This window comes from Rhinolophus ferrumequinum, chromosome 15 (assembly GCF_004115265.2).
Source record: "Rhinolophus ferrumequinum isolate MPI-CBG mRhiFer1 chromosome 15, mRhiFer1_v1.p, whole genome shotgun sequence".
Taxonomy (NCBI): domain Eukaryota; kingdom Metazoa; phylum Chordata; class Mammalia; order Chiroptera; family Rhinolophidae; genus Rhinolophus; species Rhinolophus ferrumequinum.
This window is the reverse complement of record NC_046298.1, coordinates 44677434-44696380: the sequence shown is the minus strand read 5'-3', so window position 1 is coordinate 44696380 and position 18947 is coordinate 44677434. Positions and strand designations below refer to the sequence as shown.

General features: G+C 50.5%; 2 protein-coding genes across 7 annotated transcripts; one reads left to right on the top strand and one right to left on the bottom strand.

Moving 5' to 3' along the window:
• Positions 1-108: 108 nt before the first annotated feature.
• Positions 109-6316, bottom strand: PRRG2 (proline rich and Gla domain 2). 3 transcript variants are annotated; one of them, XM_033128822.1, is made up of 8 exons: positions 6264-6316; positions 5462-5526; positions 4698-4795; positions 4342-4517; positions 4115-4154; positions 2056-2191; positions 1073-1219; positions 109-744 (listed from the first exon to the last, which is right to left on the bottom strand). In XM_033128822.1, exons 3-8 carry the CDS (start codon positions 4780-4782, stop codon positions 726-728), a joined length of 603 nt encoding a protein of 200 aa, XP_032984713.1. In that variant the 5' UTR covers positions 4783-4795; positions 5462-5526; positions 6264-6316; the 3' UTR covers positions 109-725. The 3 variants fall into 3 exon arrangements, with proteins under 3 accessions (XP_032984713.1, XP_032984714.1, XP_032984715.1); XM_033128823.1 differs by lacking the exon at positions 6264-6316 and adding an exon at positions 6203-6244; XM_033128824.1 differs by lacking the exon at positions 6264-6316 and having other exon boundaries at positions 4115-4151; positions 5462-5992.
• NOSIP (nitric oxide synthase interacting protein) lies at positions 6281-16929 on the top strand. Of its 4 annotated transcripts, none has more exons than XM_033128818.1 (10): positions 6281-6419; positions 13401-13464; positions 13663-13733; positions 14211-14316; positions 15453-15534; positions 15647-15806; positions 15897-16015; positions 16175-16362; positions 16482-16590; positions 16822-16929. In XM_033128818.1, the coding sequence occupies exons 3-10, from the start codon at positions 13664-13666 to the stop codon at positions 16891-16893; spliced, it is 906 nt and encodes a 301-aa protein (XP_032984709.1). In that variant the 5' UTR covers positions 6281-6419; positions 13401-13464; position 13663; the 3' UTR covers positions 16894-16929. The 4 variants fall into 4 exon arrangements, with proteins under 4 accessions (XP_032984709.1, XP_032984710.1, XP_032984711.1 ...); XM_033128819.1 differs by having other exon boundaries at positions 13635-13733; XM_033128820.1 differs by having other exon boundaries at positions 13552-13733.
• Positions 16930-18947: the final 2018 nt, after the last annotated feature.

Below are 18947 nucleotides of genomic sequence, written 5' to 3'. Positions count from 1 at the left end.
AAAAAAAAAGAAAAAAAGAGAGAGAGACAGCGCAAGCAGAGCCTGGGGGTGTAGGGCGCAACATTTGTACAGAAAGCTAACTCCACCACGCGCAGACGCTCTTGGGATCACAGTTCAGTTTATTTAAGTTTTTTATTTTTTTTGCATTGTTTCACTTTTTTGGTTTCTTTTCCAAAGGATTTTTATTTAGGGGAAGAGCTCAACTCCAGTTCCCCGGGTGCAATGAGAGAGCCTGCCCCCACCGAGCACGGTTGCAAATAATGCCCCCCACCCTGTTCCTGGTTTGCAGAGAGCCCCTGTACGCGCACGGGGAGAGCATGAAGACATGCGTGTGCACGGGCGGGTCTCTGCGCGTGCGTTGTCCGTGGCTCTGGAGGGAGAAAGCCGTGTCAAACCTGCTCACACGGGAGTCTGCACACCCGGCCTGCGCGCCTGGGTCCGAGTTTCCACGACACGCCTACCCCAGGGGTGGGGCTGGTGGGTACCCCAAGGTCAGGAGAGCTTGGGGGCCCGCGAGGGGCCGGGACGCGGGAACACTTTCGCCGGGGACAAGCATGTATCCGTACGCGGCGGAAACACGTGTGCCAGGGTAGGCCTCGGGCCGGACGACCCCTACTCCCACCACCCCCCAAGCTCAGCTCCGCAGTTTAAGAGGCCTGGGGGCTTCCGGAATCTGGTGTGAATCTGGGGCACGGTTCGGGGAACCCCGGCTCCGAAACAGTTCTTCAGCGAGGCCTCCGGAGGCTGTATGGGGAGGGGCACAGTGGGGAGTCAAAGACCCGGCTGTTTTTCCTTTTTTTTCCCCCCCTCAACTAAGACCATTCTGACCCGCCCTGGGCGTCTCAGCCAATCCCGGATCCTTTGGGTACAAGACCCTCCCTCCTGTAATGCTCCACACGCACAACGCTGAGCCACGCCCCCAGACAATTGCACAATGCCCCGCCCCCGCTCTCCAAGCCTCGCCTCGAATAATAACCTCAAAATTCCAAGTCCCGCCCCTGAGCCCACGCCCCTCCTCCAGCAGTGCCCTCCCCTCTGTGCCCCGCCCCCGAGCCGAAGCCCAGCCCCGTACCTGGTGTAGGGGGGCGGAGGTGCGTCGTGCACCCCAGACGCCTCCAGAGCCTGCTCGTAAGTGGGGAGGCCTGGGGGTGGGAGTGGAGGTAGGGGCGTCGGCGGGCCCGGAGAGCTCAGCGGACTTAGGGGGCTGATGAGCTCGGCCCTGAGGACAGAAGGTGCACAGTTAGCAGGGGAAACCTACAGGATAGAGAGACTTGGGAGGAGGGAGGATTTGGGGAGAGACTCTGAGGATGGTAGGAGAACAGAGGTGGAAGGAAGATGTACAGGGGAGAAAGAGGGTCACCTTCAACCTGACACCCAGAAAAGCACCTCAAAATGACAGGCAGATGTATAAGGACAGGCATACTCAGAAAGTAACAACTGCTGAGACAGACTCATTCACAGACACATGTGCTCCACATACAGACTGAGTAATGGAGAAAAAGATGGCCCTGCAGAAAGGCATGTGGACACACAGAAATAGACGCAACACAGATACCCATTTACAATAAACTCTTCCTTAAAAACCCCAGACCCACTATACTCCCAAGACTGACGCTCAAGAACCCTCTTAGACCCTATGACTGAGAAAGACACACCTAGGCAACTCCTACAGACACACAAACGTGCTACACCCTGCACCACGGAAACTGACATACCACAGACACCCACAGACACCCATAAACCACAGGCTGCAGCCTCACAAGATACAATATCCACAGTGATAGTCACACAGAAACCTGGTACTGCAAAGACAGGCAGCAAATACTGACTGAGCTCCTATTATGTGCCAGGTACTAGAGATACAGTCAGACAGACAGATGCCACCACTAGACACATGATCTCACAGACTCACTCTCCATGTGACCGTCTCCTCAGAGCTTTCATCAGTGCCCACCTGTCCCCAATCCTTGCCTATCTCCTTAGGTAGACCCTTTCTCCCTCCCCTGCTCACCCTTGTCTCCAGCTCCCAGCCCTTCCTCCCAGAAGCCCCCTTACTCTTGGGGACTGGGCTGCTGGCCTCGGCTCCGCCGCCAATGTAGATACCAAAAGGCTCCCAGGCCAGCCAGGACAATGAGCAGGATGCCAGATGTCAGCCCCACAGCCAAGCCTGCTACGTCCACTCGTTCATGCCCTGCAGTGAGGGGAAGGTGGGGGAAATCACTGCTTCAGGGGGTGCCACCCACCCCAACATCCAAATGCCCTTCCCCTAAGGAAGGAGAACTGGCCAGGAACCAAGGCAGAGCTAGGGTCACTTCCTCGCTATGTGACCTCAAGAAACTCACCTCACTCATTTCTCTGAGCCTCCATTTCCTGCTCTGTAAAATGGGATGATAACCCCTCTCTGACAGGTTGCAAAAATTCACTGACATGAAATGCATAAAGAGACTGTGATAACTTCATCTGGTACTAGATGTATCTCCACGATGATGGAGCCCCCTCCCTGGACATGCATGGTTCAAGACCCTCATAAGTATCTGCTAAGATTGCAGGTTACACACTACAGGTAGGGTGGGGAAGTCAGATAGCCAACTATCGAGACCCACACACTAAGTATTGCCAGATTTAACAAATAATAGTATAGGACACCCCACAGAATTGTAGATACACGATGAATAATTTTTTGGTATAAGTATATCCCATATACTCAATGGGACATATACTAAAAAATTATTAATGTGTATTTGAAATTTAACTCAGGAAGGGGGTGGGGGTGGTTCTTGTATTTCATCTGGCAAACCTGCCCCTTCTGGAATGCAGCCCCTTTTCCCAACCAGGCCACTGAGGGACAAGGTCTCAACTATGAAGAGCAGAACCCACAGGAAAGCTTTGGAATTTACCAGAAGGCTAGAAAAAATTCATTTATCACTGGAGGAATTTACGGACCTCCCCCCAGTAACAGATTGCTGGGTGTCTAGAACTCATGTGGCCCCTTTCCTAAGGTGCAGTCCTTTTATCAATCCAAGGCTTTGTGTCTGAGGAAAATGGTGAGGGTGTGTGTGGAGGACTTAGGACTTGAGGCCTTGCTAGGTCTTGCCGCTGGGGAAACCAACTTTAGCACTGGGTGGAGAGTTTTTCACAAACAGTAAACCCCAGGCTTTTAGCCCTCTTAGCAAAAAGCTGCACTGAGAAGCCAGGCCCTCCCCATCCTGACATGTTTCAGGTGGATTCAAGGAGCCACCAGGCATCCTTAGGCCTCTAGCAACTCAGTTACCTCCCCTAGCAACCAGGCTCCAATTGAGGACTCCGGCCCAGACCTAGGGCCTGTTGCTAAGGTACAGCCACCCCTAGCAACCAGGCCACAAGGGGGTGGGGCGTCTGGTGCCTGGAAGGGGGGGGAGGGGGGAGCGGGGAGGGCGGGGGGAGCGGGGGGAGCGGGGGGGGGGCGGGGGGTTGTACCTCCCTCCGGTGGGCACGAGGCCTTGGGTCCTGAGCTTGGCTAGGTGTAGTTGCTAAGGGGAATGCCTCCTTAGCAACCAGGCTGAAGCTGGGATGGTGCTGTGGGGGAGGGGAAGATAGCCAGGTAGTGCTGCCAGCTTCCTAGGTCCGGCATGGGAGGGCCTTGTTGCTAACGAGCGGCCCTTCCCCCCTTAGCAACAAGGCTGCAGCCATGATGGGGCCTCAGAACTCAGAAAGCGGGTTGGGGGTGGGTGGACTGGTCAGGTGAGGACGCCAGGCTTGCACAGGCTTCCCACAGCCTGGCTTGGCCAGGCCTCGTTTCTAGGGAAAAGCCCCCTTAGCAACCAAACTGCAGAAGGGGCTGGGGCTCTGGACTCCAAAGAGGGGCTCAGGTGGGCCAGCCTCTCTGACCTGAGGCCTGATAGTAATTCCTCCTTCTACCCCTGCATTTCCCCTTCCTGGGAACAAGGGACGTCTTCCAATAAGGTGTGGTGGGTTCTTCAGGCGAGGGCTCTAGTCTCAAAGGAGGGGACTCCTTTAACAACTACCTCTAGGAACTCAGGGAGCACACAATTTGGAGTGAGAGTGTTGGTTCAGCTTCCATGGGAAGGGGCTGCCTTAGCTGCACAGAACAAGAGGACTTGGCACCCCCACTCACCTCCTTTGCCATTGTAGATGTATGTCTCCCAGAAGCGCTTCTTGAAGGGGTAGGAGTAGAGAAGGCAAAAAGACTGCTGTCAAATGGAAGATTCTACTGCCCCAAACCAGCCCACCCTGATTTCTGAAACCCAAGGGTAGAGGGAGTGGGGGGCCAGGACACGCCCCCCTCCCCCGCACTCTGGGCCTGGAGAAGACCCTGGGACTCCAGGGCCCCCAGGCCCTCACCGTCTTAGTATTGTCTTCAAAGTACTCCCGTGCCTCCTCCCAGGAACACTTCTCCTCATAACACTCCCGTTCCAGGTTCCCCGGCGTGAACAGCTCCAGGTCCCAGTGATTGGCTCTCGGAATCCGTCTATGGCTGCCCAGGAAACTCTGGGCCTCTGGGGAGTCCAGGAAGACTTCTGGGCCCAAAGGACATGAGGGACAGAAAAATGGAGGACTACGCACATAGAGGAACCTGAACCTAAGGGGACAAAGAGCTATGGGGTCCTGGGGTAGGAGAGGACTAGAGGCAAGGGTACTGGGATCAGTACCCAGTGGATTCCAGTGCCTGGACACCAGTTCTTCCCCCAAATACTCACCTTGGTCTTGTTCCCCACTGGGTGAGGTGTCCAGGCAGGTTGTCAACCCCAGGTACAGCAGCAGCAGAGAGGGGTGCCCCCTCATATTTTGTGGACACCTGGAACCAGGTGTGGTATAAGTGACAAGTGCCTCAGCCACTAAGGAACAAGACAAGTTCTCCCTGACTGGACTCTGTGGCCCATGAATTATAATAATAATAACAGACACTGATATAGCCTGTGTTCTGGGCCAGACACTGTTCAAGGTAGCTTACCTATATCAACTCAGTGTCATTTTCACAGCAGTGCTATTGTTACCCCCATTTTATAGATGAGGAGACTGAGGCACAGAAAGGTCAAAGAACTTGCCCAAGGTCATATGCTGTGCAAGATTCAAAAGCAGAATTTTAACAAACGCAGTGTGACTCCAGAGAGTGGAGCAGGGAGCTTATCTTTTCCTCCTCTGTGTCTGCAGCCCCTAGCACAGTTTTGGCACATAGTAGGTGTTCATAAACATGTACAATGATGATCAGGATCCTTTCCTTCCTAGTAATTTCCACAGATTCTGGTCTCTCTATGTCCATTGCCACATCCACCCACAGAGATCAAAGATTACAGGAAAGGCGAGTGCAGGAGCCTATATTCTTGGGTCCTGGGGGAAGAGGAGGCAAGGGCCCTGGACTCCTGGGCTTGGGGACCCCCCAAACTTCTGGGACCCAGAGGAGCAGGGAGCCAGGACGCCAAGGTCCCCAAGCCAGGCTCTGCCTCCAGGGACATTCACTTACCTGCCCAGACGTGTAAACACAGTCCCCTCCTTCTTATTCGGGCCTCCAAGGCCAGCTGCGGCCAGCTGTGAAAGGAGGCAGGTGAGAGGGGAGGGGAAAGGAAGGAGGGGGTGCCTCGCTCAGCTCCCGCTCTCTGTAATCGGCCAGATCCCGGTTTCTGGCAGAGGGGCGGGGTTTGCGACTACCTGTCCCGGGCGGAACTCAGGTAAGGGACAAAGTATTTAAAGGGACCTTATGATGAAGGTCCGGAGCCCCATAGGGAGGCCAGGGTTCCTGACACTGGGGGGGTACTTAGGGGATTGGATATGCGCCTTTTCTGTTTCCCCAACGGGAGATCGTCCGGCCGAGCTAGGGAAATAAATGCCTAGGACTCCAGATATCCAGGTATCTACGTGTCTAGAAACTGGCGGGAACTGTATGCCTTGGTCCCCGGGGGTAGGAGGGTATGCCGTAATTCCTGTTTCCTGGGGTGATTTGAATGGCTTTGACTTCTGATTTCTCAATTGCTCCGTTTATAAAATGGGGACAGACGAGTTGTCCCTTCTCAATTGTCTCTTAACTTACAGCAAGAAAAGTGGATGATATACTTGGGGAAGTGGGCTTCCCAATCTCTGAGGGAAGTGATTACTTCTTAAACTCAGGCTTGGAGAGACGCAAAGCCTGGGTACAAGGAAATCGCCTGCCCCGGGAAACGCCTAGTAGATACTAAGCGTGCCCCATAGTCACATCAGTTTCACTAACCGGAACCTTCGACGGGTCTCTCACGTTACCGGAGGGAGGAAAAGAAGAAGAGAGGACTTACCAAGCCAGAGGAAGTACTTCCGCAACTAGGGGCAGCTCTACTTCCGGTTTCTTTCGCCGCGCGGAAGTGGGCGGAGCTAAAAAGGAAAACAGAGCTCCTTTCCGGAATAGGGGCACAGTTGAAGAATCAGACAAGGAAGGAGGAAGCTTTTGTGAGGTGAGTTCCAGGTGGTGGAGGGATAGGGTTGCTGGCGTCGACCTCCTGCGGGATAGGGTTCTGGGGTCCTGAGGGAGACAGGGACAGGATTTCGATAATCCAGTTGTCTCTCAGTGTCTCTTAAATTTCTTAATTTAGAACAGCCTCCCCTCCATCCGACTCTGTTTTTTGGTGTAATTACTTCACTGAAGAAACTGGGTCTATTATTCTGTTGCTCATCCCCCATCTGGATTTGTCCTTTTGCTTCTTTGTACTCTCTTTTCACGTAGTCCTCATTGCCAGACATCAGCAGGCCAAAACCAAATCCTGCTGGCCTTGAAAAAAATTAAAAAGTCAGCTGTATTGGAATATAATTCCCATAACATATAGCTCACCCACTTAAAGTGTACAATTCAGTTGTTTTTAGTATATTCACAGAATTGTGTGCCATCACCGTTATCAGTTTTAGAACATTTTCACTGCTCCATAAAGAAACCCTGTACCCGTTAGCTATCACTCCCCATTTTCCCTGCCACTCCCCCTCCCAAGCCCTAGGCAACCACTCATCTACTTTCTGTCTCTATGGGTTTACCTAATCTGGACATTGCACGCAAATGAAATCATTTTTCTGTCTGGCTTTTTCTACGTAGCATGTTTTCAAGGTTCATTCATGTAGCATCGATAAGCACTTCATTCTTTTTATGGCTGAGCGGTATCCCTTTGTATGAGATATACCATATTTTGTTTATCCACTTATCAGTCGATGGACATTTGGGTTGTTTGGACTTTTTGGTTATTATGAATAATGCTGCTATGAACATTTGTGCACAAGTTTTTGTGTGGACAGGTTTTCGTTTCCATTGGAAGAGGAATTGCTGAATCAAATGTAACTCTTTGTTTAACCTTTTGAGGACCTACCAGTCTTTTCCAAAGTGGCTGCACCATTGTACATTACTACTATAAGTGTACAAAGGTTCCAGTTTCTCCACACTTGTGATTATGTGACTTTCTGATTTTAGTCATTCTTAGTGGGTATGAACTGGTATCTCACTGTGGTTTTGATTGCATTTTCTTAATGATTAATGATGTGGAGCATTTTTTCGTGTGCTTCTTGGCCATTTGTGTATTTTCTTCGGAGAAATGTCTATTCCAATCCTTATGTCCATTTTTGAATTGGGTTGTCTTTTTATTTTGAGTTGTACACTTCTTATATATGCTAGATACAACTCTTTTATCAGATATATAATTTACAACCACCACCTGTTATTGTACAGCCTGCAAACTAAGAATGGTTGTAACATTTTTAAATAATTAGAAAAAATCAAAAGAAGAAGAATATTTTGTGACCTGTCACAATTATATGTGACTCAGATGTCAATATCCATAAATAAAGTTTTATCGGAACACAGCTTGCCCGTTCATTTACATAGTGTCCATGGCTGCTTTCACATACAAGGGCAGAGTCAAGTTGTGACAGGCGCCATATGGCCTGCGAAGTGGAAAGTCTTTCTCATCTGGTCCTTTTTGGTTGATCCCTACTATATCCTCTGACTTTCTAGAATCAGGAACTTAAATCTAAAGGTTTAATTCAATTTAGATTCATCCATTTTGACATGACTACTTCAGCGCCGGTAGATCCATGTTGCGTCACGCCTGGTTGTCCCATTTTCAGGGATGGTGAGATTGATGGGGGCTCCACAATGTTTGTCCTCTCCCCCCAAATTCATATGATGAAGCCCAACCCCCAACATGACTATTTGTCATGTTAGGGCCTTCATGGAAGTAATTAAGGTTAAATGAGGTCATGAAAATGGTGTCCTAATCCATGGGGTTGGTGTCCTTATAAGAAGAGGAAATGCCAGAGAGGGCTCTTTCTGTCCAGTGAGGACACAGTGAAAAGATGGCCAGCCATGTGCGAGCCAGGAAGAGAGTCCTCCCCAGAACCCAACCATGCTGGCACCCTGATTTCAGACTTCCAGCTTCCAGAACTGGGAGAAAATAAACATCTGTTGTTTAAGCCACCCAGTCTATGGTATTTTGTTTTGGCGGCTCTAGCAGACTAATACATATCAGGACAGCACAAACCCGCCATTGTAAAGCTACTAGCCAGCATTAGCATCCTGAGAATACCCATTTCCCATCATTCTTTCCTTTAATGGCATCCATTGCAATTATTGCCTGAATCAACTGTGTCATCAGAGGTTGCAAAATGATGGTTTTCCCAATTCTCTCGTGCCTCCTACATTTTTATCTAAGCAGTTGGATTTTTGTCATGAGCCATGTCCAAGAAGCAGTTGAAGGGAGTGACTTAATCAAAGTTCCATTTTGAAAAACTCACTCTGGCTTGTCTGTGAAGAAACAGACTGAGGAAGAGACCAGTGAATCCTGGACATCTGTTTTCTCGCCTGTAAACCGGACGGAACCTATTTCTGGGGGTTGTCACAAGGACTGAGTGTGTTCAGACCTGTGAAGTGCTTCACACAGGGCCTGGTACATAAATGTTCAAAGGATATGATCATCATTTCTATTCTTTTAGTGCTTTTGTGATTAATGTATTGATTAGTTGTGTGATCAGTTCATGGATTACACACTTCCCCTGGCTTTGGAAGTCGTTAATTGATCCCATCGTGACCTCTCTGAGCCCCCCAGGTGTCAGGCAGTGATGCCCCTCAGACAGGAGTCTGACCTGGGCCCCCCTCTTGGGGCTCCTAGTCTGGAGGGAAATACTGGGAAGTGGCAGTTATAATGGAGATAACTCAGGACATTTTCAGAGCTCAAGGAACACCTAACTCAGCCTGAAGAGTCAGGCTTCCCAGAGAGGCGACTCCTCCATGGAGCCTGGGAGGAGGAAAAGGCCAGGATTTCCAGGGGAAAGGCCCAGGCGCACACTAGCTGCCCTGTTCCACGTTGTGTTCAGCACAGTGCTTGAGACTGCCTGCAGCCAGGCAGCACAACTGATGGTCAAGGCCACAGACGTGGTTACCTGGGGCACCTTCTCCATGGCTCTGTTCCTTGTTTGTAGCAACCTTTTGGGTCGTTGTGGAATTCGAGGGAGTTAACATGTGTAAAATGCTTAGAACTGAGCCAGGTTCATTGAGCCTGTTAAATAAATATCAGCCATTATTAATAGAAAATCTCAGACACTTGCATTTGTTCTTAGGGAATTCTCTCTTTCCCACTTCCAACACGTCCTCTTTCTGTGATTTCCTTGAATGTAGTTAGCCCTTTAGGTTCCTTTACCACAGTGGCCTCTGCCCCCTGGGATAGCCTTCTAGGGAGAGAGGCTTGTAGCACCTTTAGGCTCTCAGGAATTGTTGACCTCACCAAGGGGTTAAGAACCACTATTTTAGGATCCAAACAAAGCAAGTGCAAAAAAAAAGGACAGTTGGGAGACACTCGGGGAAATTTGAACACCAGCCAGACAGTAGATGACGTTAAGGAATTATTAACGTGTTAATGGTATTGTGCTAATGTTTTCTGTCTCAGCACCACGCTGTTCACGCTCTCCAGTACAGCAGCCACCAGTCCCAAGAGGCTATGAAGCAATTTGACATGTGGCTAGTGCCAGTGAGGGACTGAATTTTTTAATTCTTTCATTTTAATTCATTTAAATTTAAGTAAGCACCAATACTTGATTCAAGAAACTTTTAAGTATGTTGGGAACAACCAGGGTACGTTTATACCTGTACATTTTATGAAACCTCAATACAGGACAAGTATCTCCAATGGAAATGTAGTGTCTGAATTGAGATGTGTTTCAAGGGTAAAATATACTTTGTACAAAAATTGAAGACTTTGTATACAAACATTGGCATTCTCAGGTTTGACCTTCCTGGGAAGAGTGACAGTTGCCGCATGGTTTGGAGGGCAGCTCCAGAGCCTGGCTGCTTGGGTTCGAATCCTGGCCCTGCCACTTCCCAGCCGGGAGATGAATTCTATGAGCTTTTCCCCACTCTCCTGTAAAATGAGAATGATGATAAAGAATAATTGGTATTACTCTGATGTGTCCTCTCCAAAGTACTAGTAACAGCAGATGGCACTAGTTCTGTTTTCTATTTTGAAATTGGCCTTCCCGAGGAGACAGTGCATCGCAGTGACTGAAAGCTCAGCTTCTGGAGTTTCAAAATCCTGGCACTGCCACCTGCTAACCCTTCGACCCTTGGCCAGTGGTTCTCAAACTTTCTGGTCTCAGGATCTTAAAATCATTGAGGACTCCAAAGAGCTTTTGTTGGTGTGAATTCTATCAGGATTTGCCCTATCAGAAATTTTTTTTTATTGAGAAATAATTCATATAACATAAAATTCACCCATTTAAAGTGTACAGTTCAGTGGTTTTTAGTATGTTCACCATTTTGTGCAACCACCAGCACTTTCTGATTCCAGAACATTTTCATCACCCCCAGAAGAAACGGCACACCCCTTAGCCATCAGTCCCCATTCCCCTTTCTCCCAGCCTGTGCCAACCACCAGTCTGCTTTCTGTCTCTGTGGATTTGCCTATTCTGAACATTTCACTTAAATGGAATCAACAAATATGGCTTTTGTGCCTGATCTCTTTCATTTATCATAACACAACAGATACTTTTAAAACCCAAGGATGCTCAAGCACACATACAGTTAGTCTTCAGAGTGATGACATGCTCACACCTCACACAGCTCTGGAAAACTTCACTGTACACTCATGACAATAAAAGGGACAAAGGAAAAGTCATTGTAGTGCTATGGAAATAGGTTTGTGGACCCCCTGCAAGTATCTTAGGGACCCCCAGGGTCCCTAAACCTTACTTTGAGAACCATGGCCTTAGGCAAATGGCTTCACTTCTAAGCCCCAGTTTACCCATCTGCAAAGTTGGAGATGGCGATGGGACGGACTTCAGAGGGTGGTTGAGGTTGGACCTCTGATGAGATGGGGCACGGAGAGTTGGCATGTGGTCAAGGAGCAGACAGTGTTCCTTGCGAGTATTCCCATTATTTCCTGGCAAGGTAAAAAATAACGTTCCCTCTCTAGATGTTCCTCTCTCTCAGGGGGAAAATGTCGAGGGCCGTGAAGCCAAAGACATAGAAATACCCTGTTCTTGGCCACCAGACAAGCAGCTCAGTGCCAAATACCGCAGAGGGTCAAGGCAGTTGACAACTAAGAATAGAGTGGGGAATTTGTCCATGAGGAGGTCAACTCGACCTTCGTGAGTAGCAGTTGGGGGGCTGGGCAGAAGCCAGGGGGCCAGGGCGGAGGAGCCCGTGGCAGGTGAGCCAGGGAGGCAGCAGGTGCTGGACACTTGCTCAAAAGTTTGGGGGGTGAGGGGAAGTTGGAGGAGGGGACTGTGGGTCGAGTTCGGGTGTTTCACCAAGGTTAGCTTCTGCGAGCAGCGCAGTGGCCACTTCTGGGGTGATACAAAAAAGTTCTCCATCGCTATTGGGGCAGTGGTTACAAGGGTGCGTATATCTGTCAAAAGCGCACCAAGGCACATCGTGCATCTGTCCTATGTCAATACTAAACCTAAAAACAAAAGTTGGCTTCTGGGAGGAGACTCCAGTAGGGGGCGAGCGAGATCCATAGCTCAAACAGAGGTTAGTGTTTCAAGTTTTCCAAGTGAAAGGCAAGTTTCTGAAAATGACCAGAAAGGGAAAATAAAGATGAAGTTACTTTTTACATTTTGGGAGCCCTTGGTTGTGCCTTCCACATCCCTACACCCACTCCACACCCCCACCTTCTGGATCTTCCTTGCACCCAAAGAGCTGGAGAGTATTTCCTGAACACCCCTTGTGTGTTATGCTCTGAGCATGACCTCATTGAGTTCTCACAGTAATCCAGTCCCGTCAGCTAGATCTCCCTGGTTATCCCCACTTTTTACCAAAGGAAACTGGGGCTTAAAAACAGATCACCAGTCCAGAGCCACATTGCGAGTCGGGGGCCAACCTTGGACTCAAGCCCAGGCAGAAGGTCCTATTGCTTAATCCTCTGCATCTTGATCTATATGCCCCCCTCCTTGTTTCTTGTATTTATTCTTCTTTATCCCCTAGTGAGTTCCCTGCCCTACATGGGCCACCATTCTAATATGTGAATCCTTTTGTTTGTAGGTGTTCTTTAAGTTGTGTCGTTTTGTGCACATATACATTGTTAAGGATCTTGTTTTATTTCTTACTTTTTTCACCCAGCGTTGTGTCTTTGAGATCCATCCATGATGTTCTTTGTACACATCTCCTCAGTTGCATCTCACATCTGGATAGTCTCCAGGATGGGCAATCACTGTCCATTCTCCCAGGGAGGGACATTTAGTTGCCTTCGACTCCCGTCCAGGGTAAACAACACTGCTGTGAACATCCTGTACATGCTCCCTTGTGGGTATCTCTGAGAATGTCTTTGGGGCACATATACCAAGTGCAGAAGTGCCTACACCCACTTTGCTGAAGTACCACCAGCCTGTGTTCCAGGACAGCTGACCCTGTCCACTCTCCCCCAGCTTTGCTCAAGGGTTCCCATGACCGACCCCATGTCCCCACCAAGCCTTAGTCTTATCCAGCTTTCAGAGTTTCGTCTGCCAGCCTGATGATAGGTATAAAATAAGGCCTCACTGTAGTTTTCATTTGAGGAGAGTTTGAGCATCTTTTCATATCCTCCTTTGCTTGTTTTCCTATTGGGGTAGCTGGTTTTTTCATGATGATTTGCCAGAGTTCCACATATAGTCAGTTCTGCTCTGATGCTTCTTTTGAAAACTCAGAACTTGTTCCAGTGTGATTGACACATTGGGGATGGATTTGATACATTGGACAGCAAATTTGACTTTTGTCCGCTTGTGAATTCATCCATGAGAAAGACTAAGTGAACCTAGAGATTTGCACTCAGTGGAAATGAACATGTAGGCGTACAAAGCACGTACACACACGCAACCTGAACACCAAGCAGGCACCTCAGTTCCCTGCATGTGTGGGGAGCCACACCCATCCTCTTTTGGTGCTAGAAATTCCCATCAGATGACAGCTAACTCTCTCCTCCACCTCACAGTAACCCACAAGGCACACCCCTGCTGACACCCACTTCTACAAGCAAACTTCAGGCCCTTTTCAAGGTAAAATGATCTTTCCTTTTTGGAATGCGTAGGAATTTCTTAAGCATTTAACATGGGTAATACTGTCTTCCCCCACCCCACCCCCAGCTTTCCCATCTGGGGGTGCAGATCGGCTCTGAGGGCCATAAAGGTCCAGTCCTCACTGTATCGGTTCCTTCTGGTCGCCACAGCCCTTCAACTGCCCCTTCCTACCTCCAGGATGACACGGCACGGCAAGAACTGCACAGCGGGGGCTGTCTACACCTACCATGAGAAGAAGAAGGACACAGGTACTGGGTTGGGGGCAGGGTAGAAATGTGTCTCGGTCACCATCTCACTCGGAACCTCTGGTTGTGCTTTCTGTGCGTGCCTCTCTTCCCTGACTGATGATCATGAACACAGAAGTGACAGCGCACGTGACCAGCCACCCCCGACCCACCACCATGTGGAGGGCACTGCGTTAGTGCCTCTGTATGTGATCATCTAATTCTCCATGGAGGGGGTCACTGTTGTCATGGTCATATTCCAGAGGAGGAAACTGAGGCTCAGAGAAGTTTAGGTGCTTGAGTTTGGTCACAGAGCCTAGGGAGTCTGTCATTTACCCTCTGGGGAGTAACGCCTTCCTGTGGGTTATACCACCCAAGCTCTTGACTGCCTGTTGCTCTCTGAATCCCCTCACCTCCAAGTTCTCTCTGTGCCTCTCTCTTGGGGTTTGGAGAGGGGCATGTCTCCTATCCCTCCATCCCTTTGCCTTTCTCTGTTCTTAGCGGCCTCAGGCTACGGGACCCAGAACATTCGACTGAGCCGGGATGCCGTCAAGGACTTCGACTGCTGCTGCCTCTCTCTGCAGCCCTGCCACGACCCTGTTGTCACGTGAGCTGGGAACATGGGTGGCAAGAGCAAGGGAACCACAGGGAGGGGGCCGTAATGGGGGGGGTCTGGCCACCTGCACAGCCAGGGTGCTATGAGCCAGCCAGTAACCTCTCAGCCTCAGTGTCCTCATCTGAGACGTGGCCATGACCCAGGTATGTTTCATGGGATGTGGGAAAGAATACAATTGTAATAGAGGGGAGGGCTCTCGGACATTGCCTGGCCCATAATCACAGTGCATGTGTGGAACACTCACCGTTACCTGTCTCGTCTGTTCCAGCAAAGGCTTCAGTGAGATATTGGGTGTAAGGTACTTAATCTAGTGACTAAATATGTGTTCAATTACAGGTCTATTTTATAAAGAGAGTGATGAGAGTAGACTGTGGTTCAGAGTCCCTGAGGTCACCTTTAGATGCTGTGATTCACTAGAACTCACAGAAATCAGCAAAGCTGTTAACTCACAGTGACAGTTTATTACAGTGAAAGGATACGGATTAAAATCAACAGTGGGAAAAGACACATGGGACAGAGTCCAGGAGAGACCCAGTGCGAGCTTCCAGTTGTCTCTCCCTGTGGAGTTGCAGGAACAGCACTTAATCCTCCTGGCAAGGATGTGTGACAGCTGGCACAGTCCTGCCCACCAGAGAGGCTCACCCAAGCCTTGGTGTCCAGGGTTTTTATTGGAGCTTGGTCATGCAGGTATGGCTGACTGCCCACGTGGCTGACTTTGGTCTCCAGCCCCTCCAAAGATCAAGCTGATACCATGTGGCTCAAGACCCCCAGGTGAACAAAAAGAAACTCTTATCAGGCAGAACACTCCAGAGGTTAGAGGCTCCCTCCCAGAACCCACCAAGAGCCAGTCCTTTGTTTGGAATGTGCAGCGTTTGGACAAGCCGGGCTTGCTGAGTAACCCTTTACCTCACAAGAGTCTCCCTGCACGTCAGAGCATATGACAAAGCCAGGAGAGTTAAAACAGTGCCATCACCTCAGTGCTAAGCTGAGCACTGAGTGAGCTGCTGCCTACAGCACGGTCAGTGGGTGCCCAGGGCAGGGAGCTGATGTTTAGCATGTGATTATTAACCCCTGGCTGTGTGGCCTGGGCCAGGCCCATGTTTTCTCATCCCATCCTTTGTTTGCAGTCCAGATGGCTACCTGTATGAGCGGGAGGCAATCCTGGAGTACATTTTGCACCAGAAGAAGGAGATAGCTCGACAAATGAAGGTGACGGGGATGAGGGAGGGGAGCACAGGTTATGTTGGTGATTTTGATGCTGAGCTCACAAGCAGAGTCCCCTGGGCCTTTGCCTAGCTCACTTCTCCCCGGCTGCCTGCAGGCCTATGAAAAGCAGCGAGGTGCCCGGCGGGAGGAACAGAAAGAGCTGCAGCGGGCTGCCATGAAGGACCAGGTGCGGGGCTTCCTGGAGAAGGAGGCGGCCATCGTGAGCCGGCCCCTCAACCCCTTCACACCCAAGACCACCTCAGGGAATGGCCCAGGTGAGGGGGAGCAGGCTTGCATGTAGGTGGGGGTCCCCCAGGACCTGGTACTTCCCTAGGTGCAGCATCTGAACCCCTGCCCCCCTTTAGATGATACCCAACCTGGTCCCAGCACTGGCGCCACAGGCAAAGACAAGGACAAAGCATTGCCCAGCTTCTGGATCCCATCGCTGACCCCAGAGGCCAAGGCCACCAAGCTGGAGAAGCCGGTGAGCACCCCCAACAAGTGCTCCTGCGGCCACTCTGCGAGAGAGGGTCGTGGTCCCCCATTGTCCCTAGGGCACCTCCCCAACCTCACAGGGACCCCCATCCTACCTGCACGTGGCCCCGACCTACCTGCTGACCCTGCCTTCCTCTGGTTCTCGCAGTCGCGCACGGTGACGTGCCCCATGTCCGGAAAGCCTCTGCGCATGTCAGACCTGACGCCTGTGCGTTTCACGCTGCTCGATGACTCCGTGGACCGCGTGGGGCTCATCACACGCAGTGAGCGCTACGTGTGCGCTGTGACCCGTGACAGCCTGAGCAATGCCACACCATGCGCCGTTCTGCGGCCCTCGTAGGTCACCTGTCGGGGACAACACGGGGACCTGTGGGGCGGGGCCAGGCTTGGGGGTGTGCTTCCCCCTCTCAAGGCGGTGCCTCTGACTGGTGTCCCCATCCTTACCCTCACCGCAGAGGGGCCGTAGTCACCCTTGAGTGTGTGGAGAAGCTGATTCGGAAGGACATGGTGGACCCCGTGAATGGGGAGAAACTCACGGACCGGGACATCATCGTGCTGCAGCGGGTGAGCAGGGCCTCTTCAGGATGCCTTCTTCCCTGTCCCCTCTCCAAGACCCCGCTCCCTCACCTTCCTGGACACCCTCCCCCTGAGGCTCCGCCCTCCTCCCAGAAGACCCGCCCCCTCCAGGCCCCGCCCCTTCCTCGCCTGGGTCCTGCTTGGTCTTGCTTAGAATTACCCCCACTGCCACCTGCAGCCCGCAGCCTGCCTTCACCTCTGCCTTCCCCACTCCCACAGGGTGGCACGGGCTTCGCAGGCTCTGGAGTGAAGCTGCAGGCGGAAAAGTCGCGACCAGTGATGCAGGCCTGAGTGAACAGGAGACCAAATAAAAGGGCTTGTAAGCGACTAGCTGTTCGGTGCCTTCATTCGCGCTGAAGCCTTGGGGCCATAGCTGGAGAGGAGGCTCCCCGCGCAGACAGTGTTCTGGGGGTATGCTGGAATGACTCGAATTTGAAAGCGTGGGCTAAGAGTATTTAATGTGGCCCCACGTTAAGACTAAAATCTGAATTGAACGCAAATGCACAGCGTTAAAATTGGTTAAGTGGCCAGAGGTCGAAGTCTCAGCTGCCACCATATGAAGGCGCCACTTTAAAACGCTAAATAGTCCCCCTTCTCATCCTTTTGAGTTATGCCAAGTTTGAAGCTGGTGAGATGTCCATGAACATCTCTCCCAGAGTCAAGTGTGGTAACACACCTAAAGGAAATAATGTGCTGTGAGAGAGAGCAATCAGCAGCCACTCTAGAGAAGGTGGCCAGACCCCCTCCCCCAATACTTGCCTGCTGGAGGGTGAAGAGGAACAGGAAACCTCAAGTGCAAAGGCCAGGAGGCAGCAAAGTACTTGGCAAAGCAAGAGGAGAGGGAGGGAGAGATCTGAGCCCACCTGCCTGATGGACCTTCCTTAAAGCTTTGTGTTTAATAACCATTGAATCACAAAACCATCGCTGGGCTGTGTGGAAAACTAGAGCATATAGTCAAATAAAGATTAAAAAATAAAGATAACATTCCTGCCTCCCAGAGGATACCTAAGTCCTATCCTTCCAGGTCTTTCTCTGGGTGCTCACATACGATTTTTTTCAACCAAAGTAAGATCTCACATATAACCGTGTTTCCCCAAAAATAAGACCCAGCCGGACAGTCAGCTCTAATGCGTCTTTTGGAGCAAAAGTCAATATAAGACCCGGTCTTATTTTACTATAAACACGGAATCTATCTTTTCATTTCAGTAAAAGATCTCCTCTAAGGACCAGGAAGTGTCCTTAACCGCGTTTTGGTGAAGCCCCTATCTGGTGCAGACGGTGGTGAATCTGGCTGCAGGGAAATGTTTCAGTAAGAGGGTTGGTGGTGTCATCTTTGCACCCTGGGGAGCCCCCAAATCCAGCATTTGCTCCCTCAGACACTTCTACAAACTTCCTTTGGTCCCTAAGAGCCCCCACACCCCACTCTTGGGCCCCCTGTCCCTGGTTACTGGCCCACTTGCTACTGACATTCAAGGAACCCTTGCCCTCTGGGCCTGTCATTCTATGGTCCCCTTGAATCCTTGCCACAGTCCTGGAACAGGGATGCTTACGTCCATTCCCCAGAACAGCCCACCGAGGCTGAGAAGGTACAACTTGCCCAAACTTGCACGGCTCAGGGCCCTAGCAGAAACCAAGTTCACCCAGAGGTCAGCTACCTCCAGAGACACCCTGCCACACACACACACCCCAGGCTTGGTCCTGCCCTTTCCACTATCCTTTATACCTTTTCTCCCCAAATATTCCTATACTGTTACCCCACAAACTTCTCCATTTTTATACCCAGAGTTTCAAATCATCCTCCTTCACTAAACACCCCCAATTCTTATCCTCTTTCCCAAGTTCCCTCAACCACCCCTGAGTCCTAGTTTTTTCTCTCAGCCCCTCAAGGCCTCCAGTCTTGTTCATGTGTGATACAGACCACCCACTACCCCCAAAATTCAAGGATGTCCAATCTTGCACCTTTATTTCCACAAGGAACTAAAATCCCTTGTTCTATTCACAGGCCATGCCCTTTGCGGGAAGGGGGTGGGGTGTGTGTCAAGGTCCTGGCTCCAAGAAATAGATTTCCTTTAACGTTTCAAAGGTAAAAAAAAAAAAGGCAACAAGAGTCCTACGCAAGAGAAGGAGTGACAGAAAGGGAAACAAATCTTGTCTTTTCTCAGCAGTCTTCCCTAGGCACTGGTCTAAAGTTGAGAGCAAGAAGTGGGCATGCTGGAGCTTATCCTTGGTGGGGCACGCCTGCCAGTAGCTCCAGTCTCAACAGGTCCACAGGCAGCACTTTAAGACAATTGCAATTACTTAGGATTTTTAAATGGGGAGATTTATTCTGGAAAAGAGAAAACTAT